Raw genomic sequence first — 27,926 nt, 5'->3', positions numbered from 1 at the left:
ACAGAGATGTTAAAACAAATATAGTCATCTTTTGTCAACTTTAAAAACGTAATTTTTTAAAATTCAAAATCACAATGATAGTATTCTCTAGTTGCATCAAAATAGTGATTGACAGGAAATAAGGAATAAGTGTATTTTTAAAAAAAAAAAATCCAAAAAGTTAAATGCATCTTGATAATTTCAACTGTTGGTCAATTGCTGAAATAAAAAATATGGTCTTGATTTAAAAAATTTTGAAACTTAATTGTTAAATTCCTGTTTCTTTCAGAACTGTCAAGGAGCGTTGTCAACGTCATCCTCCACACTGTTGTTGTGGGAAGCTGGATGCATCAAATTCAACCTAGTCAAGCACACAATGCATAATATGGCAGAAGGAGATTCAGTTGTCCTAATGTCTTGTCAATTCGTCCGTAGATTAATACTACTAATTATTAGTACAGATGACAAATTATGAGGGAGAGATATACTTAGATACATCGAATTTCGACCCTAAAATCTCATGTGATAACATTCCATATCTTAATTACCACATAAAGATACAAAATGACACATGATCTGACAAAGTGCTATCTTGTATGATGCATTCTTCCTTCACATAATTTTCAGTTAAATGAGGATAGAATTGTTGTAATCCAACGGTCACTTGTGTGGATCCAATCAACTATAAATTTTTCTAGTTGATTAGAGATGATTAAAAGTGATCCATTGGAGGGTTTTTAAAATAACCTCTTAGTGATCTTTTGGACATTATGAACTCATTGTAAGAATTTAAAAAATTCTATGCTCAAGTGATACAAGTGCCCAAGGCAATCAAATAGCTTAAAGAAGGATTGGAAGGCTCCATTCATCAAGCTCTTGGTAATATGTCTCTTCATAGCCTTTCAGCTTTTATCATTAGGATGAGATGAGTATTTCTTTGAGTGAATATCTTTAAAGGGTCAACCTTGTGAAACCCCAAAGTTTGGATCAAAGTGCTATCCTTATTTGTAGAGGTTTACCCTAACTGTTCTTGTGAAGAGATGGTTTAGTGAAAACTATTTAAGAATGATGCACTAAAGACATTAAACACCGTCAAGTTGGAACGGGGTCATCAATAATCGACCTTAAGATTGACCAAGTTTGAGTTGAATTATAATGTTTGATCCATATATTTGATAATTTAGCTCATCAAGTTGATCAGACACTTGATAGTTAAAAGTCCAAATAGATCATAGTTGATTGTACACAACAATAATAAAAGTCCTAACAAATTATGGAGGATTGAATGTTAGGTATGTGAGTGAAATTCTAACAAGTCGCGAAGGATTAGATGTTAGACATGAGAAGAAAAATTCTGACACATCATGGAGATTAGATGTTGGACATGCGATTAAAGTCCTAATAGATCATGGAGGGTTGGGTATTAGGCATGCGAATAAAAGTCTAAACAGATCAAGGAAGACTAAATGTTTGATAATGGTGAAGTCTTGATAGGTTAAGATTGACCATGTTAGGTAATGTGGAAGTCCTAGATGAATAAACTCTAGGTAAGTATAGAAGTCCTAGCGATGAAACTAGATAAGGGAAGTCTTAGTAAATTGAAGTCAATCAAATACTAGGCAAGGAGAGGGTTCAACTTGGTATGACAAGAACTAAAGTATCAATCAACTAATGAATATGAAATCACAAATTGATGGTTTAAAATAGGTTCGTAGTATGGGCAATCGACTAATAAGAGTTCTTAGTCAACTAATGATACAGTGAATTGGTGCAATTGACTAGGTTCCTTATGAAACATCATAAAATATTTTTCAGTCAAATACGACAGACTAATGAAAGTCAATCGACTTATAAAAATCAACTGATACCAGTCGATTCATTATGAAATATTATAGAAAATCTTTACCAATTAACTGGTGACCATGATGTTGAACTGAAAGAATCCATTAGGTAGATAAAGTTAGAGCAACATTTGAATTTGGAAGATCAGTTGACAAGTACAACAGATGATGAGCAGTCGACTAATAAGCAGATTCGATAATAAACGACAACCGATAAAAGAGTGTTTCGTGGAAATTTTGAGACACCCTAATTCTTGAAGGTTCGTGAGCAAGTGTTCCTACATTCTAAAGTCTTCAAGAATAATCAAAAGCAACAAGAAAAGCGAGCAAAGCAAAGTTTTATTGTGTAAAGTTGGTTTATTACATTGTATTTATTTTCGTTTGTATCTGATCCCGTCCGAAGGCTGAGTTGGACGGAGGCTGGTCGCGGTGGCCTGGTTGTTGACGGGAAGTCGTAGGTGATTCGGCTCCCACGGGTGGCTGACACTACTGCAGGACCCTGCGCACACTCAGACAATCCCCCCTCACGTTAGAGACCAAAAACCCAGGGAAAAAGTCCCCGGATCAGGCCCTCCGACGCTCAAGTCAGGTTCTTTTTCCCCAGAAAAAGCAGAGAGAAGAAGAAGAAACGACTGCAAACGAAACAGTTGTGGAAAAAGTGACGAGGGAGTGTGTGCACGTACCTGCGTACGAGGAATCTCTCCCCTTTTATGCCTCTTCTCTCCTAGAACCTGCCACCTGTCAGAAAACGTTAGACGCTGGGCTTTGTCGTGTAGTCCCGGACACCTGTCGTGCTGCTATTTGTCGTGAAAGCATCTTTCTGTTTGGGAACCTCCGCCTTCGCACATGGGTTTTGTCTTATAGTGAGGGATAGCTGGCAGGCTACTACTGGTTATGAGGGCATCTTTTCGTTTTAGGAACCTCCGCCTTCGCACGCATTGTTGGTATGTAATGATTATCCTCGACGGACCGTTGAGATTCTCCGCACCCGCACTACTTAGCTCCTCCGATCCATTGTGACCTGCACCGGCCTCGCCTCTTCCGATCGGCTCTAGCCTCTAAGTGTCACCTGCCAGACGGGCTGACTCTGACTGGCCCTGCCGATCCCGGTCTATGATCCGTGGTTTGCATTTCCGGGCCTCTGAATCGCAGACCTGCAGCCCGAGCTGTCTCTACACAGCTATACCGATCCCGACCTGCATCCTGCGCTTTGTATTTCCTGGCCCTCCACCGCAGGGCTATAGATCGAGCTGCCTCTGCTCAGCTCTGCCGATCCCGATCTGGCTCTGCCCGGTTCTGCCGATCCCGACCTGCTTCTGCGCTTTGTATTTCCTGGCCCTCAACCGCAGGCCTGTAGATCGAGCTACTTCTGATCAGTTCTGCCGCTTCCGACCCGTGACCTGTACTTTCAGTCCTTTGAATCGCAGGCCTGTAGACCACTCGTGACTTACACTTCCGATCCTTCGAATCGCAGACCTGCCGACCAAGCCGTCTCTACACAGCTCTGCCGCGTCCGACCCGTGATTTGTGACTTGCACTCCCGGGCCTTTGAATGGCGGACCTGCAGACCGAGCTGCCTCTATACAGCTCTGTCGATCCCGACCTGTGCCCGGTGTTCCGCCTGTCTTCTTCCCTCGTCTTTCAACTGCTTTGCCCCCTTGATCAACCAGTCTGCCTGACCTCTGACTACCCCACATGCTTGCCTCTGACCGCCCCGTCAGCTTGACCATTGACTGTCGCGTCACCTTGACTATTGACCGCCACGTCCTCTTGACTTTTGACCGCTACATGGCCTTGACCCTTCTCCCTCTTTCCCCTTGGGCCCCTCCATTGTCGACCGTATCACAAGCCTCCCTCACAAGTCTAGTCGAAGGAGGACGATAGTCTGACTGACTAGACCTCCGCACATCTCTGTGACCTCAGCATATCTCTGTGTTTCTACCTCAGCATATCTTTGCGCGCTCTGCTTCCTGCCTCACGCGTCAACCTTTGTGTCGCGTCGCCTGGGATACCATGCATCCTTTATTGCGTCGCCAGTCGCTTGGGGCGCCGTTCCCACACAACTGCTTTGACTTGGCCACCCGCCTTCTTTATAAAGAGCCTCACGGTCACTCCTTTACTCTATCCTTCTTCATTCCTGCTCTCCTACTTTCTTCTGCTAGCCCACGTTCTGCCAGCTTCCTTCCCCCGAGATGCATTCTCCTTCCTCTGACGAAGTTGATCAACCGCCCTCCCAAATGCTGATAAATCAACTCACCTCGCTGCTTGCCGCGAGAGAACGCGAACTGGAGCGTGTGTCCCAGGATTGCGCTCGCCAGACGGCTGCCCTGCGCTCCATGGAAGCCCAGTATCGTGTCGCGAAGTCTTGCGTGCATTTTGAAAAGGAGAGGAAAGAGGAATGCCAGGCTAGCCTGCAGCGCCAACGTAGCCTCCAAGAACGTTTGCAGCGAGAGCATGAGGCGGAGTTATCTCTTCTCCGCACGTGCCTTAACGTCAAGCAAGACACGATCGCCCAGCAACAAGCAGTCATCGACTCCTTACATGCGGAGCTGGCTCGGGCTTTGAACGCCCCAGAGGCCCCTGAGTCCCCAGACATTTCTTCACACGGCAGTGCTCATTCTCCATGACCAATCCTTTCCCCGAGTTAAGGCTAGCTCGAGTCATAGTTGTCTCAGTGGCTCCTTCTCCGCAAAACGTTCCCTCTTGTAGCCTTAGCTGTATCGCCTGCTTATTGAACTGTGCTGCTGTACTTGTATGTCCGTCCCCTTCCAGCATAGTCCTTCCTGCTCAAATTTCATCTAGCAAGCATTTTTAGAAACTGGCCCGTATGTGAGAGCCAAGAGTTGCTTCATGATTCCTTTTCATGTATGAATTTTGGATAATAAAACCGACATAGTGCTTGAGACTTAAAACTGTAATGAACGTGCAAAACCTGATTTCATAGTTAATGTTGACACTCTAGGAGCAGGGTAGACGACCTTCCGCATCCCTTGCCCTGCGTATTTGCTGCATATTTACAATTTGCGTAAAATAAAGCCAGATGTAGCTGACCTGATTATCGAAAACGCTCCGCTCAATGTGAGGCATATCCCTCAGAAAGGTAGTCAGGTGTGGGCGCCGAGCTCACTTATGATTTTCGCAGGGGAGTTGACTTTTGATTCCCGCGTGGGGGCCGACCTGAAAGGTCGTTGGGCGTGAGGGCATAGCTCACTTTCGATTCTCGCATGGGAGCCGACTTGAAAGGTCGTTGGGCGTGAGAACAGAGCTTACTTATAACTCGCACTGAGGCGAGAGTCTGGGACTACCGACCTAAAAGGTCGTTGGGCGTGAGCACAGGGCTCGCTTTTAATTCTCGCATGGGAGCCGACCTGAAAGGTCGTTGGGCGTGAGAGCAGAGCTCACTTATAACTCGCACTGAGGCGAGAGTCTGGGACTACCGACCTAAAAGGTCGTTGGGCGTGAGCACAGGGCTCGCTTTTAATTCTCGCATGGGAGCCGACCTGAAAGGTCGTTGGGCGTGAGAGCAGAGCTCACTTATAACTTGCGCTGAGGCGAGAGTCTAGGACTACCGACCTAAAAGGTCGTTGGGCGTGAGCACAGGGCTCACTTTTAATTCTCGCAGACCGACCCGAAGGTCGTTGGGCGTGAGAGCGAGCTCACTTATAACTCGCGACCGAGGCGAGAGTCTGGGACCACCGACCTAAAGGTGGTTGGGCGTGAGCAGGGCTCACTTTAATTCTGGGACCGACCCGAAGGTTGTTGGGCGTGAGAGCAGAGCTCACTTATAACTCGCACTGAGGCGAGAGTCTGGGACTACCGACCTAAAAGGTCGTTGGGCGTGAGCACAGGGCTCACTTTTAATTCTCGCATGGGAGCCGACCTGAAAGGTCGTTGGGCGTGAGAGCAGAGCTCACTTATAACTCGCACTGAGGCGAGAGTCTGGGACAACCGACCTAAAAGGTCGTTGGGCGTGAGCACAGGGCTCACTTTTAATTCTCGCATGGGAGCCGACCTGAAAGGTCGTTGGGCGTGAGAGCAGAGCTCACTTATAACTCGCACTGAGGCGAGAGTCTGGGATTACCGACCTAAAAGGTCGTTGGGCGTGAGCACAGGGCTCACTTTTAATTCTCGCATGGGAGCCGACCTGAAAGGTCGTTGGGCGTGAGAACAGAGCTCACTTATAACTCGCACTGAGGCGAGAGTCTGGGATACTCTGGTCCAAGACCGGTGGCGATGGTGCTGGTCCGAGACCAGTAATGATACTCCGGTCCGAGACCGGTGGCGATGGCGCTGGTCCGAGACCAGTAATGATACTCCGGTCCGAGACCGGTGGCGATGGTGCTGGTCTGAGACCAGTAATGATACTCCGGTCCGAGACCGGTGGCGATGGTGCTGGTCTGAGACCAGTAATGATACTCCGGTCCGAGACCGGTGGCGACGGCGCTGGCCGAGACCAGTAAGAACTCCAAACGGCAAAGGCATAGATGCATTGCTCTTCTTCGCCCTTATTCGTCTCGCCTATGCCGACCTGATCGCTTTGGTTGATCTGGTCGCTATTGTTGGCTTGGCGCGTCGCATTTCTTCCTGCAATTGCACTATGTACGATATAGAACTAAGAATAGAGGAGGGAGCGTAGAGACCTTACTCAACCCCTGGGCCACAGTGCTCTTGCAGCGTATGATGACCCCACGGTTCCCGCGATTCGCCCAGTTAGCTGCTCAGATCAGGGGCTGTCTACGCAGGGCTATTCGCCCGCTTGATACTCCTCTGATCTGACATCCACTTCCGCTGACCTACCTTGTCTCATTCGTGACCTTTTTGAATTGCCCGGCCTCTGCAGCTTCATGAAACTTCCCGCCTAGCCTTGAACCTTTCACGAAGAATGCTTCTTTTTTGAGGCCACGCCCCTTCATGATTACCTTGCCTTATCGATCTTTAATGCACTTCTTCTCGCGATGACACCTGTCCGACGCCTTTACTGCGCACGCCCCCTGACGCCAGCCTCTGACCCCCTTTTTGCACCCTTCGGCGCTTATTTCCCATCCGACGGCGTTGAGGCGCGTTACCCAAAAAGATACTTGGCTCGACTCTCGAGGTTTCCTAGGAATGAATGGGCTTTATAAACCCTAAAGGCAGTCCGCTTTCCTTACTTCGACGCTTCGTTACCCTCCTCCTCTCGTTCGCGGCCGTCTCTGGCAGTGCAACTATTCGTTCTCCTGCCCGCGTGATTGCCGCAGCACCCCAAATGTATCTCCCGTAAGGCCTGATTTGCTTCTTCCATATTCAAGCACTTGAGCAGAGGTCTGGAGAAAGACCTTTTGTACAATTGATCTCCAATCATAACATAAGAATGTGCCTGTCTCCTGAGCATACGTGCCTCTTCTAGGTTGGTGGGTACAATTCCCTGCTGGAGGAAACTCATTATGGGCGCCCTCCAATCAATTACTCCTCCCAGATTATTTTGCAGATCGATCTGAGCTATAAGGAAGGTCTGCGCTATAGATCTGTCAAGTACCCAAGTAGTTAGGGAGCTGGCCATGTTAGCTAGTTCATCTGCCCTTTCATTTTCAGACCTGGGAATCTTGGTGACTGTGACTTCTTTAAAATCTTTCCTCATCTTCTCATAGGCTTCCTTGTAAACTTGCATCTTTTCATTGTTTGCTTCAAAATGTCCAGTCACCTGCTGAGTTACTAGCTGCGAATCCGAGTATATTACGACTCTGCTTGCCCCCACATGCCGAGCTGCTTGCAAACCTGCTAATAGGGCTTCATACTCTACCTCATTGTTGGTAGCTCTGAAATTTAGCCGTACAGCCAGCTGCATAATGTCTCCCTGCGGAGATATCAGAAGTGCACCTACACCACTTCCCCGATGGGTAGCTGATCCGTCTACATAAATCTTCCAGACCTCCTCCGAGTCTGCTTGATAAACTTCTGTCAAGAAATCCTCCAGAGCCTGTGCTTTGATCGCGGTTCGGGGCTGATACTGTATATCATATTCCCCTAGCTCGGTTGCCCATGTGATAAGCCGACCCGCTACCTCCACTTTGGTAAGAGCTCGACCCATTGTACTGTTTGTCAGGACGGTGATGGGATGCGTCAGAAAATACGGTCGGAGGCGCCGAGCCATGAGAACAAGTCCGTAAACCAACTTTTCCAGGGTCGTGTACCGAGACTCAGCCCCCTTCAATAGATGACTGAAAAAATACACTGGTCGTTGTACATTGTCCTGTTCTTTAACTAGCACGGCCCCCACGGCCTCGGGGGTGGCTGACAAGTAGACCCAAAGGGGTTCTCCCACAACAGGCTTAAACAGTGATGGCAAGGACTCCAGGTATTGCTTTAGCTCCTCAAAGGCCTGTGTGCACTCCTCCGTCCACTGAAACTTGGCTGCCTTCCTGAGCACTTTGAAGAAGAGCGCGGCTCGATCTGCAGATCTGGAGATGAATCGGGACAGTGCTGTTATCCTGTCGACCAGCTTCTGTGTTTCCTTCAGATTCTGAGGGATCTGCATGTTCCGAAGTGCTTGAACCTTCTCAGGATTGACTTCTATCCCTCGTTCAGTCACCAGGTAGCCCAGAAACTTCCCTCCTTTGACCCCGAACAGACATTTCAGGGGATTCAGTTTTACCCCATATTGCCTCAGAGTCCCACAGGTTTCTTCTACATCTTTTATTAGACTGGACGCCAGGGGGGACTTGATCAGGATGTCATCAACATAGACCTCTACGTTCCGCCCGATCTGACTCCGAAAGACTTTGTCCATCATCCTTTGGTAGATAGCCCCGACGTTCCTGAGTCCAAATGGCATGACCGTATAGCAAAAAGTACCGTCGGCTGTTATGAAGCTGACTTTCTCCTGATCCTCCCTAGCCAAGGGTATCTGATGATATCCTTGATAAGCGTCCATCATGCATATCCTCTCACAGCCAGCAGTTGAATCCACCACCTGATCGATCCGCGGGAGAGGATAATAGTCTTTGGGGGTGGCCCTGTTGAGGTCGCAAAAGTCTATGCACACCCTCCACTTGTTGTTAGGCTTCTTCACCAATACAACGTTAGAAAGCCAGGACGGGAATTGCACCTCTCGAACATGTCCTGCCTTCCTGAGCTGATCCACTTCAGCTCGGATAATCTTATTCTGGTCGGCGGAGAAATTTCTCTTCTTCTGCTTGACTGGCTTGGCCTCGGGTATACTATGCAGCTTGTGCTCAGCTACTTCTGGTTTGACCCCGGGCAGCTCTTCCGATGACCAAGCAAAAACGTCCCTATTGCGGATCAGACACTGTATTAGCTCCAACTTAAGCTCCGGTGGTAAATCACTGGCAATGCGAGTGATGCTCTCTACTCTATCCGCATGCAGCCGAATTTCTTCCCAAGGGATAGGCTCCTCGGCAATAGGCAGAGGCTCCTCTTGGATAGCGTGTACTCCCCCATCCTGTGTCCTCCGGCTCTTGCGCGCCTCCACACGGACCATGTCAATGTAGCAGCTGCGGGACACCTTCTGCTCTCCCTTGACTTCCCCGACCTGCTCGCCGACCGGGAACTTGATCTTTTGATGAAAAGTGGAGACGGCAGCCCGGAACTCATGCAGAGCTGGCCTTCCTAGGATGACGTTGTAGGAGGAAGGCGAATCCACCACTATAAAGGTACTCCTTCGAGTGCGCACCAGTGGCTCAGTGCCCATGGAGATGACCAGCTTGATCTGACCCATGGGCTTGACTTCGTTGCCTGTGAACCCGTACAAAGAAGTGGTTACGGATTGGAGCTCAGCGGCATCAATCTGCATTTCCTCGAACGCAGCTCTGAATAAAATGTTGACCGAGCTCCCGGTATCCACAAAGACCCGAGCCACTCGGCTGTTAGCAATGACGGCCTTGATTATGAGGGCGTCGTCGTGGGGCAGTTCCAGACCCTCCAGGTCTTGAGGCCCAAAGCTAATAACAGGGCCAGAGGCCTGCTCGTGGCTGCATCCCACGGCTCCCACATACAACCGCCGAACGTGCGACTTGCGGGCTCGGCCGGAGTCCCCGTCAGTGGGCCCTCCTGAAATCATACCGATCTCTCGCATAGCAGCATTGCCCCTGTTCTCCAGTTCTCCGGCATCTCTTCGGTCTTCCCCGAGGCCAGCTTGGTTAGATGGGCCGGCTAGGTCGGGCCGGGTCTGACGAGCACGCCCAGCTGCAGCCCGTTCTTCTTCCATTCTCTGTATTTGGGGCGCCAACTCCGGGGGAGGCAAGCCCTGCTCCGCAGCTCGCCTGGAGTCACGGGCGAATTGGAAGCAGTTACTGAGATCGTGCGTCCTGGACCGATGATATGTGCAATATGGTGCTCCCCTTGGTACAGGCCTGGGCGCATGTATGGCAGCGACTCACGGAGCTGGCCTAACTCCCTGAGCGGGCTGAGGGGCAGGCCTGGGTTGAACGTGCTGGAAGGGCTGAGCTGGCTGTGGTGCTCTCCTTTCAGGTCGGTTGCCAGGAGTCAGCCTTCCGCCTGGCGGCCTGAGCTTCCTCCACCTTGATGTAGCAAGAAGCTTTCTCCACCATATCGTCAAAACTCCGGGCGGGGTTCTTGATGAGGTCCGTAAAGAACTCCCCTTCTCGCAATCCGTGGGAGAAGGCGCTCATCAATATTTCTGAGGTGGCGGAAGGGACGTCATTGGCCACCTGACTGAACCGGTTGATGTAGCTTCGCAAGGGCTCGGTCGAATCCTACTTAAGAGCAAAAAGACAGTGGTCGGTTTTTTGATACTTACGGCTACTGGTGAAACGGCGTAGGAAGGCCGTTTTGAAATTCATGAAGCGATTGATGGACTCTGGGGGCAACCCATCGAACCACTTCTGCGCCGACCCGGACAGGGTGTGTAGAAATACTCGGCATTTGACAGCATCGCTATATTGATACAAGATAGCCGCATTTTTGAACTTCCGCAGATGCTCTTCCGGGTCCTTGCTCCCATCGTATTCTCCAATGTTCGGGGCTCGATAACCCTTAGGCAGGCCTTCCCTCAGGATTTGAGCCGAGAAAGGTACCTTGTCGTCCGGATCTTCAGGCAGATCTCTGGCAGAGGCTATAGCCTTTCCCTTTCCTGCATCCCGGGGTGGATGTAGAGAGCTCTCTGCCACCGACGCCTGCGACTCTTCTTTCTTCGGACTATGCTCGCGCGGTCCAGGCTGATGATAGTTGCGGCGAGGTTCTCGGAATGAAGCACGAGGGAGTTCTTCCTGCTGCTTTCTCTTTGAGCCCCTGTCGGAGGCAGGAGCCGGTTCTTTAGACGCTTCGGGCGCCAAGCAAGGTCGTGAAACCGTTCCTTGTTTTTCATAGCGGCTTGCTTCCTGACCTCCTTGAAGAGCTCGTACTCCCCTGCAGTCATGGTGACATTAATCCTCCTGCTGGAACTTCGGCCAGAGTCCTCCATCTTCACGCTTCGGATCAGGCTCTTGTGTTTCCCACAGACGGCGCCAAATTTGATCCCATCCGAAGGCTGAGTCGGACGAAGGCTGGTCGCGGTGGCCTGATTGTTGACGGGAAGTCGTAGGTGATTCGGCTCCCACGGGTGGCTGACACTGCTGCAGGAACCTGCGCACACTCAGACAATCCCCCCTCATGTTAGAGACCAAAAACCCAGGGAAAAAGTCCCCGGATCAGGCCCTCCGACGCTCAAGTCAGGTCCTTTTTCCCCAGAAAAAGCAAAGAGAAGAAGAAGAAACGACTGCTAACGAAACAGTTGTGGAAAAAGTGACGAGGGAGTGTGTGCGCGTACCTGTGTACGAGGGATCTCTCCCCTTTTATGCCTCTTCTCTCCTAGAACCTGCCACCTGTCAGAAAACGTTAGACGCTGGGCTTTGTCGTGTAGTCCCGGACACCTGTCGTGCTGCTATTTGTCGTGAAAGCATCTTTCTGTTTGGGAACCTCCGCCTTTGCACATGGATTTTGTCTTGTAGTGAGGGATAGCTGGCAGGCTACTACTGGTTATGAGGGCATCTTTTGGTTTTAGGAACCTCCGCCTTCGCACGCATTGTTGGTATGTAATGATTATCCTTGACGGACCGTTGAGATTCTCCGCACCCGCACTACTTAGCTCCTCCGATCCATTGTGACCTGCACCGGCCTCGCCTCTTCCGATCGGCTCTAGCCTCTAAGTGTCACCTGCCAGACGGGCTGACTCTGACTGGCCCTGCCGATCCCGGTCTATGATCCGTGGTTTGCATTTCCGGGCCTCCGAATCGCAGACCTGCAGCCCGAGCTGTCTCTACACAGCTATGCCGATCCCGACCTGCATCCTGCGCTTTGTATTTCCTGGCCCTCCACCGCAGGCCTGTAGATCGAGCTGCCTCTGCTCATCTCTGCCGATCCCGACCTGGTTCTGCCCGGTTCTGCCGATCCCGACCTGCTTCTGCGCTTTATATTTCCTGGCCCTCAACCGCAGGCCTGTAGATCGAGCTACTTCTGATCAGTTCTGCCGCTTCCGACCCGTGACCTGTACTTGCAGTCCTTTGAATCGCAGGCCTGCAGACCAGTCGTGACTTGCAGTTCCGATCCTTCGTATTGCAGACCTGCCGACCAAGCCGTCTCTACATAGCTCTGTCGCGTCCGACCCGTGATTTGTGACTTGCACTCCCGGGCCTTTGAATGGCGGACCTGCAGACCGAGCTGCCTCTATACAGCTCTGCCGATCCCGACCTGTGCCCGGTGTTCCGCCTGTCTTCTTCCCTCGTCTTTCAATTGCTTTGCCCCCTTGATCAACCAGTCTGCCTGACCTCTGACTACCCCACATGCTTGCCTCTGACCGCCCCGTCAGCTTGACCATTGACTGTCGCGTCACCTTGACTATTGACCGCCACGTCCTCTTGACTTTTGACCGCTACATGGCCTTGACCCTTCTCCCTCTTTCCCCTTGGGCCCCTCCATTGTCGACCGTATCAGTATCATTGTATTCTTGTTTGTGCTCGTAAGAATAGATCTTGTAAGAAGTTTCTCTACCTCTTGTAGATGTTCGGCAAGGAGAAAGATAGTGGTAATTGCAATAAGACTTTAGAATGTGGAGTAGGAACCCAGGGGTTGTGAACCACATAAAATCGAACTTGTAATTTGTTGTATTTTTATCTCTATTTTCCATTATGCTACTGATTATAGATGAGCATATGATCAACAAAAAAATAAGACTCGCTATTGACCACCTCTAGCGATAATAATGATTCTACAAGTGGTATCAGAGTGGGTTACTCATCAGCAAACTAACCGCCAAGAGAGTAAGGATAGAGTAGTGGAAGGATCCACCTAAGTCAATGGAGTTCAAAGATGGATTTAGAAATAACACTCGATTTCCACTGCCTTTTAGATTAGAAGGATTTGCTCAATGGAGGGTAAGAACTGAATTGTTCTTTCAAATGGATATAGATCAGTGGTTCGCCTTGAAGGAGGAATTTGAAGCTGCAAAGGATAAAAAAGAAGACCTCTTTAAAAAAGCAAATGGATCGAAGTGCAAGTTAAAAGACCTAAGTGTTGGTCTCCGGTTGACCGATTAGAAGGGGGTTTGAATAGCCCTATAAAAATAAAGGCAAACCCTTCTCGGACTTAAAAGAACACTTGCATAAAGATAGCGTAGAAAATGAATTAAAAAAGAAAGAGACACCTGAATTTACTTGGTTACAATCGGGGAGGTTAATCCAAGGAAGCGAAATGCACTAACTCCCCTTCAGGCGGAGAAGTCTTTTTACAGTAGTGTAAGTACAAAAAATTAGAAGATAAATGAAAACTAGAGTGTGTACAAGTGTTGTTGCAAGAATGCTTGTTGTTTTTAGCTTTTTGGACCAAGACTATATTTATAACCTTGGTCGGGGGGCGCCTGGAAGGTTCCAAGCGGCTAGAGTGGGGTAAAAATCTATCCCCGATGCAACGGTCAAAATCCACGTCGATGCTGATAATATTTGGATTACGGGCGCCCGGACCCTCAAAATCAACTCTGTTGATTTTTTTCAATCCGGGCCCTCTGCTCCGGTGCTGCTCGCCTCGGTCCGAGTCTTCCGCTCCGGCTCCGCTCGTTTGGGTGATTTTGGCCAACCGAAATAAGGCTCACCCGAACCCAATTTCGACCTTCTCCTCGAGCAGACTTTCGCTCCGGCTTCTCGTCCCTTGAACATCGCGCACGTTCTTCTCGTCCATCGGTGTACTCTTCCACGGCGCCTCGTCCCTCAAATGCACCGAGCCTGTCGGCTCTCTCCCGTGTCGTCCTTCTCGCTAGCCGCATCCTCCGCTCGATTTCCTGTGCTCCTGCACACTTAGACACAGGGATCAAAAACCACATAACCTAACTTAAAGCACAAAAAATAGGAAATTAAATTTTTAGTTACCTCCCCCTAGACTTAATCTTTTTCTTCTCCCCCTTTGATCACATAAAAATGAGGTTCAATAAAATCTAAGGGTAACAAAAAAAAATTCAAAAAATTTCTAAGTAAAAAATTTCAAGTAGAAAAATTTTCTAAATTTTTTTTTCTTAAAACAATTATGCAACTTATAAAATAAATTTTGGTAAATCAAAGTTTATATAATAACTTAAAAACATTAAGTTAAACAGATGAAAAATTTTTCTAAGTTAAACAAATTTGCAAAGAAAAATTTGAGAATTTTTTAAAAAATTGAGTAACTATTTTAAAGCATTATCTAATTTCAATTTCAATTTAATACTTTATCAGTTAATCAATTAAACAATTTATTTCGTTAATTGACTTCCAAGTTGAGGCAAGACACTATACCTTCTTGGTTATTGGATCATCAACCACTTCTATATAAAACTGCATAAGGAAATTAAACATTTAATTTTTTTCGCTGAAAGTTCTAAGTCTAAATAAAGTTTAAGTTAGACAAGTCTTGGGAACCCAATATAGGTTCCAGCCAACTGGATTGATTAGGTATTTCTTAGAGATATATTTCTTTGAAATGTTTTTAATTTGTCTTTTGTGGTATCTAAAATACCAATTAGGTTATTGAACTTTCTAAAACTTATATTATATGAGCATGTATGATTTTTCAAGTTACTTATTTTTTTTTTTGCAAAATAACATTTTCTAATTTTATTTTGTCAAACTCTTCTAATAGACAAGATTTTGCTAAAATTAATTTTTAATTTTTTAATTTCTTTTTCAAGTTTGCAACAATCTTTGGTTAATAATTTTACAAACTTAAACAACTTGTCAAGTGGGAGAGATCGTATCTAACTTACCTTGTCGATCTCGTTGTCCGTGGCTCCTAGGGGTGTAATCGAGCCGAGCCGAACAGAACTCTTAAATGTTTGAGCTTGACTCGTTTATAATCGAGCCGAGCTCGAACTTTATTTAATTAATATATTCATGGCTCATGAGCTTATTCGAGCTTTTATCGAGCCTAAACGAGCTTAATAAATATAAATCATAAATTTAAATATTCATTAAAAACTAAATTATATATTTAGATAAAATTATAATATTATTATTAAAATTTATAATTTTATTCTAATAAATAAATTTAATATATTTGTCTATATTTTTCTTAAGTAGAGTATAAAATCTATAAATTCAATATCAAAATTATTATTTTTTTTATTTAAAAGTTGCTTAATGAGCTTAACCAACGTGTTCACGAGCTAACGAGCCGAATATTGTGAAGCTTGAACTTAGTTTGTTTATCTTAACGAGCCTCATTAAACGAGCTTTTATCGAATCGAGCTTCGAATAGCTCGCGAGCAGCTTGGTTCATTTACATCCCTAGTGGCTCCCCCTGAACTGCTGCTTTCTTCAGATGTTGCTCCCCCTTCATCGATGCTCTCGATGCTCATTTCGAAAGAGCTTTCTTCGTATTCGTCTTGATGACTTGCCATGAATGCAAGCCCGGAGAATGCTTCAACTTCCGATTCGAACGACGTTTTGTCCCATGTCGCCTTTAAAGTCTTGTACTTGTTCGTTTGGACAAACTTTTTTTTCCTTTGTCCTTATCCTTGTTCCTTAGCTTAGGGCAGTTGTCCTTAACATGTCCTTCCTCGTTGCAATGGTAGCATCTGATTATCCTTTTCTTTCTACCCTGCGGATGGGTAGCTTTTCTTGATTTAAAAAATTCTTAAATCACCTTACCATCATTGTTGTTTCTTCGTCCTCAAGGGAGGATTCCGAGTCTTGTTTGTCCATCCTTGCCTTAAAGGCAATGTTGTGCGTTGGCTCCTTCTTTGTATCTGCACATCTCAACTCATGAACTTTAAAAGTCGAAAATAATTCTTCTAAGGTAACAATTTCTAGATCCTTAGAGATATAGAAGACATCTACTAGTGATGCACATTTTGTATTCCTAGGGAATGTATTAAGAGCGTACCTTAGCGAATCTCGGTTACTTACCGTTTCTTCGAGATTCGAAAGTCCGGTGATGAGCTCCTTAATCCTTGAATGAAGGTGTGCAATTGTTTGGCCTTCTTTAAATCGGAGGTTGCTGATCTGGTTACGAAGTAAGTCCCGTTTTGCAAGTTTTGCCTCCGAGGTTCCTTCGTGAAGTTCCAGAAATTTTTCTCAAAGCTCCTTGGTGGACCTGTAAACTCCGATCCGATTGACTTTTTCTGGCGGGAGGACGCTTAGCAGATGAAATTCTACTTTGCCGTTTGCCACGAAGCCAACTTATTCCTTCTTCGTCCATTGATATTTTTACTTGCCTTCGGGTGCTTTAAAATTGAATTTTATTATTAATAATAAATCAAAGTCTGTTTTAAAAAATACCTCCATTCTCTTCTTCCAGCTGGTGAATTTCCCCTCGAACTTTGGTGGGAAGATGCTTGGTCCGGTCATTTTGTGTGCTTCGTTCGGCGGTTAGTTCACCTGAAGCGTCCTGACTCTGATACCACTTGTTGGTCCCCGGTTGGCTGGCTAGAAGGAGATTTGAATAGCCCTGCAAAAATAAAGACAAACCCTTCTCGGACTTAAAAGAACACTTACATAAAGATAGAATAGAAAATGAACTAAAAAAGAAAGACACCTGAATTTACTTGGTTACAACTAAGGAGGTTGTTAATCCAAGGAAGTGAAATGCACTAACTCTCCTTCAGATGGAGAAGCCTTTTTACAGCAGTGTAAGCACAAAAAATTAGAAGCTAAATGAAAACTAGAGCGTGTACAAGTGTTGATGCAAGAATGCTTGTTGTTTTTAACTTCTTGGACCAAGGCTATATTTTAGCCTTGGTGGGGGCGCCTAGAATGGAATAAAAATCTATCCCCGATGCAACAGTCAACGTCCACGTCGATGCTGATAATATTTGGGTTCTGGGCGCCCGGACTCTAGGCGCCCGGGCCCTCAAACTCAACCCTGTTGACTTTTTTGGTCCAGGGCGTATGCTCCGGTGCTGCTCGCCTCAGTCCGGGTCTTCCTCTCCGGCTCTGCTCGTTTGGGTGATTTCGGCCAACCGAAATAAGGCTCACCCGAACCTAATTTCGGCCTTATCCTCGAGTAGACTTCCGCTCCGGCTTCTCGTCTCTCTAACGTCGCGCACGTTTTTCTCGTCCACCGGTATACTCTTCCGCGGCGCCTCGTCCCTCAGACGCACCAAGCCCATCAGCTCTCTCCCGTGCCGTCCTTCTCGCTAGCTGCATCTTCCGCTTGACTTCCTGTGCTCCTAAGTTCCTGCACACTTAGACACAGGGATCAAAAACCACATGACCTAACTTAGCTTATTTGATCACATCAAAATAACCTTGGGGTACCAACACTAAGGTACATAATAAGATAACTAAAATTTTAGTTGATTTTCTATCTAATTCTATTTTGTGTCAATTAGGTGAATATAAGGATGTATATAAATTATGGAGCAAATTAGCTAAGCTCTACGATGATCGATCATTGGCATAGGAGGAGGTGCCCAAGGAGAGAGACTCATTGGCTAAAGGATAGGAGAATTTGAAAGGTGAGAGATGCTCAATATTCGAGATGAAGAAAGTTAAAAAAAAAATCCACCTCCATTATTGAGACGGAGAAGACAGTGACACTAAAACAAAAGAAACTCTTGACATCCGGAGTCGATGACGAAAAAACTCATACCACCTCTAGAAGTATAGAGAACCAAACATATGAAAGTAAAACAATTTCAATTATTAAAAATAAAGATCAAATTAAATGTTTTAAGTGTAGGGAGAATGACACTATAAGAGTATATGTTCAAACTTGACGAAGAAAAAGGTTCAAATGACACCTCAGAAAAAGAAGTCAAAGGAAGTCAGATCAATGGTATGAAAGGACAAGGAGCACATAGTGTGTTTCTTGGACAACCAACGAGGCCACTATCGAAGTTAATGTCCAAGGAGGCGAAACCCAGATAAGGATAAGCGAGGAAGCTCAAACTTTAAGGGAGCTTCTAAGGTAACACAAGGTATCAGTATTTAATAAAATTCTATTCATATCATGATAAGAAGCATGCTAAAGCTAAATTTTATAATTTTAATGTTCATAATCAAAAAAATAAGAAATCTAATAAATCCAACGATAATTATAGAATATGTAATGCTAAATCTACATTACATAAGATAGGAAGGTAGAGAGAGATTTAGGAAAGAAACTTAAGAAGAATAGATATATGTCTAAAAAGATAATTTTTCAAGGTGGATATGAAAAATCTAAAATTAAGATCTTAGAGAAGAAAAATCAAGTCTGGAAGTCAAGACTTAATCAATTAGAAAAAAATCCTTAAGAAAATAATAAATGTATTTAAGGGGGTCTAAGAAAGAAAATCTAGATTTAAATAAACAAGAACTATCCAAGGACAAGAAGAGTTTGAGATACAAATCATAGTCTAAGGATAATATGTCATCCTATTATATGGTTCAATATGACTATAGAACCAACCTTAAGTCAATAAGTGGAGTTAAAGTTACAAGGGAGATCATCTCTAATATTGACCTTGATGAGACTGCCATGGCTAAGACTTATAGGAAGTCTAGAAGAGTCATATTAGGAAAATATGTAGGAAGATTATTCTTAGTGAGTACCTAATATATCCAAAGAGCTCAAATAAATATTAAATTCTAAGAATATGATCCCTTCACAATAAATAAGTATAGGATGTCTCAACTTAGATCGGAAGGATAGTGAACCTATAATCATAATAAAGTTGAAAATTTTAGGTACTTTTGAGGTATGAGATTCACCTTAAAAATGAATATCCAAAATCTTACTCTAGGAGGTTTTAGAGTGTGCCAATAGAAACTGACTTTTAATCTATCAGAATTGATATTTGACATAATGTTAGATGACACAGAGATTGAAGATTTAGATGTTGTTACACTATCATGTCAATTTTTATCTATACCTGTCATGTTTTGCATGTCAAAATAGTTATCATATCATATCATACAATTGATATATGTTTATACATGTCATAGCATCATTATTCTTGATATATATGATCATGTTTTCATGCTATTAGGATTTGCATGTTTCAATTCTTATCATGATAATTTCTTTTGATCTTATATAATGCTTTAAATCTTGCTATGATAATTTCTTTTTATCTTATATAATGTTTTAAATCCTGCCATGATACTTACACTATGAAAAAAAAAATTAATAATTGCATTTGATAATTGTTGTCATGTCATACCTGCACTATGTTGTTATAACCTACATTAAAATTCTAATCACATCAAATTTCATTTTAAAAATATAAATTTAATGAATTTTCATGTTCATTTACATAGATTAAATTTTATGCAATTAAGAATAAAGATATCATTTGACACCTAGGTGGAATGGTAAAATTAAGAATGTCTAGATAAAAATACATAATCTCATAGCATAACAACTCTATTACATCTCACAAGAATCATAAAATAACTTATGTACATTGAGATACATATATATCAATGAGATGTTAGGATGATGAGCTGAGCTCAAAGTGCCGACATGGTGTATCTGTAAGAGCTAAACATCATCAAAACACATAAACCTTGTATGGACCAATTATAGGAGAAGCTAATATACAAATAATGGACATTTAACCCATAGCGTGTGATTGAAATTTCTTTTCAAAATATTTTAAAAATACTTTGAAAAATCTTGGTGCATTCTATTTACCTATAGAAAACATCATTGATAGTAGTGATACACCATTAGGTAAAATATTGAAGGTTTTAATGATTTTAATTTTATGCCGTTTTTAAAAATAATAGGTATTCTTTCAGAAAAATAGATTTTACTGGTAGTCTCCACAAATGTCTATATGAATTTTTATAATTTTTCAAAAATAATCGATTGCTTCAAATTGACTGAAACTTGATTGTTTCAGTTATCTATTTTTACTACTAGGTACTAAGTTTCAGTTGCCTATTGTTACTATTAGATAGTCATTTATCTCGTTATCTCTAACTCTCTGATATGCTTGATTAAATATTCAAAGGGAGAAATTCTTAGTAATAAATCAAAATGAGAGTATGAAGAATTGAGGGGATGTCAAGATTCATTTTTGAACGTTTAACCTCATAATATAAAAGTTGAAATTTCTTAAAGGTTCAGGAACTCTAGAAAATTATTAGTGTAATAACCAAAGGGGAGGTCCTTAGTTCTTCTAAAAGAAGAAGACTTTCAATACCAATAAGTGTAGGGAAGTATACTTTAAGGGAGAGATCCACCTTAAAGTCACGTGCAATGACAAGAAAAAGAGTGTTGGAGCAAGGGCCACGAACCCATCTTTCTGAAGTGAAAAACTCAAGGTTGAGTTTCGAACAAATACCAAAGGGAGAGTTTGAAAGGTTAGAGAACCTTCACCTAGACTTTGGTACTGAAATTGAATTTTTTGCCAAAGGAGGAGACGAGGAGTGAGGTGTCTAGGTTAGAAAACAACCTTTAAGAAAAAAATTCTTAACTTTTGAGTACCATTTTTGAAAATTTTGCCAAATCAAACCTCAAAATGTTAAATTAACATACTATGACAGAGATGGCACTCGGTTTTTTATAAGCCGGTAAATGAACCGAAGGTTCATGAACAAACTTGACGTTCGACTTAGTAAGAGCTTGTTTATGTTCATTTAATATACACAAGATTAATTAAATGAATAAGCTTGAACAACTCGTTTAACTAAACGAACAAATTTGAACACATGTATTCAGCTTATTAACGTTCGTAAATAATATTCATGAATATATTCATAAACAACATTTGTGAATAATGTTTATGAACCATGTTCATCAATAAAACTCTTATCAACCTACTAAATAAATAAACTTTCAAAATGAACAAATAAATTTATATTATCAAACTCAATAACTAATCAAACAAACTTAAAATGTAAAAAATTTAAATAATCAAAAAAGCTTGAATTATGAATTCGATAACATTTAAACGAACTAAACTCAAGCTTATAAAAAAGAAATCAAACCAAACTTGAACAATCATGTTAACGGTTTGATTCATTTTAAGCTCGATTGGCTCGATTACTTTATCAAATAAGCTTAAACATTACACAACTTGACTTGACTTATTTACCGTCTTAATTTTTAGGCCGACATTACAAAGCCCTTGAGATTTGAGATTAGAAATTAAAGTTTAGAGAGCGTGTGGGTCTCGAGTGCATGTATTTTACTCATAATTTACAGAAAAGGCTGTTGGGTCAAATGTCATTTAAAACAATCAATATTGCCAACCAATGCATCAAAGGCATAATGGATATGGTGTAGCCATGTCCAACAAGATTTTAGGCCTCTCCCTCTCCCTCTCCCTCTCCCTATTATCTCCATCTCATGGATCCTCAAGCTGTGAATAAAAAATAACTTTCTAATGCCGGTGATCTCCTTACACCGTCGACACATGCAAGCATTGACGATCTTTCATCGGAGTAATCGGCATTAGGCAACTCAGATTTGATTTCTTCTTTCTACGTTAAGTTTAACCAACATTGGCATTGGATTGGATACATAGTTTATTTGTATTCTAGTTTGCCACTTTGGTTTCTTAATGTTCGCCGTGTTGAGAGTAAATATACCTAGACAAGGGTAGATCTTAACATAGGCGAACTCAAACTTAAATTGATCATAGTTAATATGCCAATTGACTAGAGGTGAATTCCAATCAATGCATGAGTTGTGGACTAAAGCACTCTATTGCAAAATTAGTTTCCATCCAAGGGCAAGATAAATCAAACATTATTTCTTTATGGGATTAAGGATTAAAATGATTTGATTTCTACAAATTATTTAATGCAAGTATTTGATGCACCATCAAGTATCTCATCCAAGTGGAGCAAGACAAATGGTGATATAGAATCACAAAGTCATGTGTAGCAACCGCGGAACTATACCGAAAGGTTGTCTTTTAATAGAAAAGGAAACTTTCAGGATTATAATGCAAGATGAAAAAGAGCCAAGATCTATTAAAGATGCTCTTACTTGCCTCCCTAAAGAAACGTGGATAAAAACAATGGAAGAAAAGATGGATTCAACGAGATCAATCAATATTTGAAAATTAATTGATCTCCTAAAAGGACACAACGTAATAGGGAAAAAGAATGGGTTATTAAAATCAATAATAAAATTGATAGTTCAATCAGATGATACAGATCCAAGAGGTTTAAACAACAAGTGGGTATTGATTATGATAAGATGATTGTTTTTCTATTGTAAAACTCACCTCGATACACTAGATTCTAGTTATAGCTGCAAGTTTAGATGTAATAATTGTTTCTTGAAATGAATTGGAAGAAGAAATCAACTTTGAATAATTTTTGCTTTGTTGTTAAAGGTCAAGAAACCAAAGCCTAAGATTGATTTATGATCTTAAACAACCTTTTAAACAGTGATAAATTTCATTAAACTATTCTTTTATATAATTTTAGCATCACTGATAACAACCACTGTATATCAAAAGATCCAAAAATAAATTTGTGATTCTATCATTTTATGTGGATGGCATACTATTGGTGGGAAATAACTAGGAGTATTTATTAGTCATTAAAAATTGGTAGTTCTCTATTTTGAGATCATGGATGTGAGCAAAGAAACTTGCATACTTGGTGTAAAAAATCAAGAAGGATTGTTCCAAGGTGTTACCTCTTTTGCAAGAGATATACTTCAAGAAAATTCTCAAAAGATTCCACCTGCAAGATTGTAAACCCATTGGTGTCCTTGTTGCAAAAGGTCTAAACCTAAACCTAAGTAAAACAAAATGTCATAATAGTAATATTGTTGAAGGCCCAATGTATGCAATAATGTGTACTAAGCTAGATAAATAAATATTAATCTGATTCAAGAGAAACTCATTGGAAAGTCGTCAAAATGATAGAGGTATTTTACACAGAGGTATTCTAATAACACTGTAGACTTCATTGTGCTATTAAGGGGATGCTCTACGTTGCATAAGCTATATTGATATGGTTCAATATCGATGAGAAAAAAATTATCTTCCAATTATGTTTTCTTACTAAACAATGGATTGATTTGGTGGCGTATGATCCTTATAGCCAATGAAAGTTGAATTTGTAGAATTTTCAATAATTGTGCAAGAATCTAGTTGGTTTAAAAGAATTTGAGTCTCATAGGTTTCAACAAACGCATCGTTGAATTGTGGCTCTAATTGCATTCACTAAAGACCTCAAGTATCACTCGAAAACCAAACACATAAGTACCAAATACAACTTTGTTATAGACATAGTTACACAAACGGAAGTTAACATCAAATACATATATTTTTACAAAATTGTTACAAATCCCATCACAAAGCCTATGCCAAAGATGCATTCAACAGTCATGTTAAATCTCTGAAAATGAGTAGATTTTGATGCAATTGTAATATGTTTATTGGAAAACAAAGGAGATTAGTTTTCTTTTAAATTTTATATATGTTTTTTTAATATATTTTTAATTTGTAGGTATAGTTATTTCATTCTTTTGAGTTCTTATGAAATAATTGTTTTATTGTATAATTCGCATGAAACATCAATTTTTATGAACTACTATTCTCTCCCAATTTATTCTTGGCTATTACTATATCAAATCTACCATTCATTTTCATGCATCAAATTGAAAAATATCTATTCTTATTATATTATTCTGTATTCTATGCTTTGAGGAAAATTATTTTATTTCTTATTATCAAACATACTACATAGTGCATCACCGTATCACCAAACATATTACAGTGTATCACAGACCATGGAGAGAAAGAATGTTACAAGCATAAATCAAAGACGCATAAACTAATTACTAGCGATTTGGATATATCCAAATTGACAATCGAATACGCAAGCATTACGAAAATGTAAGTGGTAGACTGCCTATCTCCATTACGTTCTATGGCCACCAAAACATGAGCAATAAAGATGGTGCAGAGTGGAGTATACAACACAACCATTCTGTGATAAGATCAACTTGTCCATTCTCTAGTGGTGCTCAACACTATGTAGCAAGTGCAACCATGAAGGTCTACTATAATTCATGAAAAGGATAAGAAAAAAAACTAAATCACGCATTTACACACTAGTGCCTTCTGCAACAAGCATGTGTTATTGATTAAAAAAAAGTAATATAAGATATCATAAAACTGATTATATATTTAAAAATAACTTTACATAATTTAAAATTATTGAAACTATACAAGAAATTAAATTATATGATAACAAGTTATTAAAAAAATCTTCTTATTTTTTTTTTCAATTTGCATTGTTTATTTATATCTTCATATCGTAAAATGTTACTTTTAAATTTTATCTATATCAATCATGTTTTAAAATGAAACATTATCTAGCCGTATGTGGTAGACTCTGATTTGTAGAATAACTAATTGAAAGTCAAGGTCGATACCAGATGTTACATCATGGATGATGTATATTTGCAGAAAACTATCAAATATTTGTAGAAAACTATCATGATGCTGAAGCTACATCATGGATGATGTATATATATTTTTTTAATATGTGGAATTATTTGGTAATATATTTTTAAAAAAAAAATTGGCTCCATGTAATACTGAAATAGTAATGCTCTATCATTAAACTTGAGTAATTAGAAATGAAATTTATTGTTGAATATAGCCAAATGTTTGAAGGAGACTAACCTGAAATTTTAGTCAATCAATCTTTCCAAGCTAGCCTTCCTAGAGGATAAGAAATATCGATTTTTTTTATTTTTTTAACATCAAAATCCAGCCATCTTCTAGTGGTTTTTTAATGAAGTTGCCGTCCATTTGTTCCCGATGGTAACTACTTGTTTATTCAAGAAAAAGCGATGTAAGACCTGCAAGAGATGCAATCCAGGAGGCATGAGATGCACAAGCATAAAGGAAAACAGAAATGAAAGGAATAAAGAGAGAGCAGAGAAAAGAGACCAAAGGATCCAAATATATATATTCTATTGCAAAATGTTTTTCCAGTAGTTGTCCTGCATTTTTTTTATTGACTTTTTTGAGTTCTAAAACCAAACCAACCCCCACCATCATCATCACTAACTCTAGCACATCAGAATTTTATGTTTGAAACTTTTCTGTCCCCCCTAATACATTTCCTTCCATTTACACAAGTTGAAAAAGTCAATGAGGGATGCTCACATATCATGTTCACGTAAGGATGACATCGTGAGTTTAGTGATAATCATGGAACTAATTATTAATTCCTGTAAATTTTAGTGAGACCTTGAAAGTTTTGTTTTTTCCAACGCCCATTCTAATCCACCATCTGCCAGATGTATTTTCTTGTGGGAAATGAGAAGTCCAGTCAAAATTCTCTCATCTCATGATACCCACCTCATGTGTTGTACTAAAACTACACAAATGTAAATCTATTTAGATAAACATTCGTCTGCTCCAAAAATATAGACCAGCCAAAAGGTCTTTGCTAATAACCCTTACAACTCAATTGGATCATGATGATGAGCATTATGAGCTCTTGTTGCTCCTCTATAAATTACAGTACTCTATTTAGATCCTCAATGATCAAACAAACCACCAGCATAGCCTGTTTTCCTCCTCTCTTTTGTCATCCCAAAGCCAAGAGGTACTGGTTCATCAAAAGTCGGTATAAGAGTGCCATGGGAGATGATGAAACTCAAAGCTTTCAGAATCCTAGATATGTGATCAAGAAGGTGCTCGCAAGGCCCCAACATGAGGGCAATGGAGCCATTGTTAGGAGGAGCATTGGAAGGTGATTTCTTATCAGTCACTATTTTCTTAATCCTTTCTTAAACAGAGGATTCAACTAACATGATTCACACTTGGAAATTGATCTTGTGCAGGGGAGAACTAAAAAACTTGGATCCATTTCTAATGCTGGATGAGTTTTCAGGTAAGTAATTAACCTCTCTATCCTAATATAACCCCACTGCATTGTATTAGTGATGGATAATTCAATTTTTCCTTTTACTATTCCACATCAGTATCTGCACCAGCTGGGTTTCCTGATCATCCTCATAGAGGTTTGTCTATCTGTTCATTCAGTTCCCGATTTGGTGTAAATCCATTAGTTTTAAGTTTCTCAATCTATCCATTCAATGGCAGGTTTTGAGACCGTCACTTATATGCTGGAGGTAATAAATTAACTTGCTAGTATGTATCACATAGAAAAGATGAACAATTTAGCAAAGAAGTATAACATGGTACATAAATCATGGAATTCAGGGAGCCTTCACTCACCAGGATTTTGCAGGGCATAAAGGCACCATCAGAGCTGGAGATCTGCAGGTACTATTGATGATCATCACTCCTCGAGCTTATTGAATAATAATATTTCATCAGTTCACCTCCGTACTGCATTTGATGGGTCATGACTTCTAATTTCCTCAGTGGATGACTGCTGGTAAAGGAATTATTCACTCAGAAATGCCTGCTGCGCCTGGAGAGAACAAAGGGTTGCAGCTATGGATCAATCTCTCCTCCAAAAACAAAATGTAATCACCACTCTAGTCCTCTCAAATTCTTCATCTTTTGAATAAACACGAAAAATGTTCCTAATAGAAACGAGCAACCAGACCAATCTGGCCCAGTTTCCAATAAATCTCGAAAAAAAAATTTCCCAATGGAAGCTAACTGTTGCGCCTATTCCCCTCAAGGATGGAACCGAGATACCAAGAGCTAAAAAGAGAAGACATAAGCGAAGTGAAGCGAGAGGGCGTTACCGTCCGCATCATTGCCGGAGAATCCTTCGGCGTCCAGTCGCCGGTCTACACCCAGACTCCGACAATGTACCTCGATTTCACCTTAAGCCCCGGATCCCAAGTCCAGCAGCGGATCCCGGAGTCATGGAGCGCCTTCGTCTACATCGTGGAAGGCGAGGGTGTGTTCGGGGAGCCGAGCGCGGCGGCGGCGGGGAGCCACCACGCGCTGGTGCTGAGCCCCGGCGACGGGGTGGAGGTGTGGAACAGGGCAGCGAAGCCGCTGAGGTTCGTACTCTTGGGCGGGCAGCCGTTGATGGAACCTGTGGTGCAGTACGGACCGTTCGTGATGAACACGCAGGCGGAGATCGAGCAGGCGATCGAGGACTTCAACTGCTGCAAGAATGGGTTCGACAAGGGGAAGTTCTGGGCCTCTCTCAGGTGAAGTGTGAAGGCCCAAATTGAAGTTTAATGTTTCTTTTGATGGGGCTGTTTGGGGATGGTATAATTCAAACATCATACATCATGGCATGTCGTGTCACGACACAATTCTCCTCCGAATTGGATTGATTGGAATACTAACAATAAATATATTCATCTTTTATCATCATACCATAACACAACTCAAATTCAAGCTCAACCAAACTTTCCTCACGTCGTGTCGAGCATGCGTCAAGATTGGGTCCAATTGTTATAATTGACTCATCTTGACGGAACTTCAAAATGATATAATTTATTTGTTCAAATAATTTTTAATCAAATCTACTTAATCATCCTTTATTAGAACGCACTAGCAGATTTCAACTTCATTGTTTTTGTCGTTGGTGGGAAATCAAATGAATTGAGCGAAGATAATATTGAGATGGTGATGATAAGTCAAAAGACCTTGAGTCTAGACATGACCAAACCCTACCCAACAACTTGGAGACAGTGATAGGGCCCCTCACTGTAGCGCAGCAAACCCAACTATTCACAACAACAATGGAGTTAGTTCTCCTGTGCCAATTCGATAACACCGCCCTCTTGTATCAATAC

General features: G+C 42.0%; 1 protein-coding gene and 1 long non-coding RNA gene across 5 annotated transcripts; one reads left to right on the top strand and one right to left on the bottom strand.

Annotated features, from left to right (window-relative positions):
• Nucleotides 1–119: 119 nt before the first annotated feature.
• On the bottom strand, nucleotides 120–27,057 carry LOC122051452. Of its 4 annotated transcripts, none has more exons than XR_006131441.1 (5): nucleotides 26,916–27,057; nucleotides 26,434–26,632; nucleotides 24,865–25,043; nucleotides 22,863–22,963; nucleotides 120–340 (listed from the first exon to the last, which is right to left on the bottom strand). It is a non-coding gene; the product is annotated as an uncharacterized LOC122051452 (long non-coding RNA). The 4 variants fall into 4 exon arrangements; XR_006131443.1 differs by having other exon boundaries at nucleotides 22,863–22,909; XR_006131442.1 differs by lacking the exon at nucleotides 120–340 and adding an exon at nucleotides 14,041–14,093 and having other exon boundaries at nucleotides 22,863–22,909.
• On the top strand, nucleotides 25,617–27,501 carry LOC122051451 (pirin-like protein). Its single transcript, XM_042612599.1, has 7 exons — nucleotides 25,617–25,945; nucleotides 26,037–26,086; nucleotides 26,178–26,216; nucleotides 26,299–26,327; nucleotides 26,419–26,481; nucleotides 26,584–26,687; nucleotides 26,850–27,501. Exons 1-7 carry the CDS (start codon nucleotides 25,668–25,670, stop codon nucleotides 27,334–27,336), a joined length of 1,050 nt encoding a protein of 349 aa, XP_042468533.1. The 5' UTR covers nucleotides 25,617–25,667; the 3' UTR covers nucleotides 27,337–27,501.
• The last annotated feature ends 425 nt before the right edge of the window (nucleotides 27,502–27,926 follow it).

The sequence above is a fragment of the Zingiber officinale genome, chromosome 3A (assembly GCF_018446385.1).
Source record: "Zingiber officinale cultivar Zhangliang chromosome 3A, Zo_v1.1, whole genome shotgun sequence".
Taxonomy (NCBI): domain Eukaryota; kingdom Viridiplantae; phylum Streptophyta; class Magnoliopsida; order Zingiberales; family Zingiberaceae; genus Zingiber; species Zingiber officinale.
This window is presented reverse-complemented; position numbering and strand designations above follow the sequence as displayed.

Bases quoted from the DNA above. Each gene is read 5' to 3' on its own strand.
- LOC122051451 (XM_042612599.1), top strand. From the start codon at position 25,668: ATGATGATGAGCATTATGAGCTCTTGTTGCTCCTCTATAAATTACAGT. The intron at 26,328-26,418 runs GTAATAAATTAA...CATGGAATTCAG, and splicing joins CCGTCACTTATATGCTGGAG to GGAGCCTTCACTCACCAGGA. The intron at 26,688-26,849 runs GTAATCACCACT...ATTCCCCTCAAG, and splicing joins CTCTCCTCCAAAAACAAAAT to GATGGAACCGAGATACCAAG.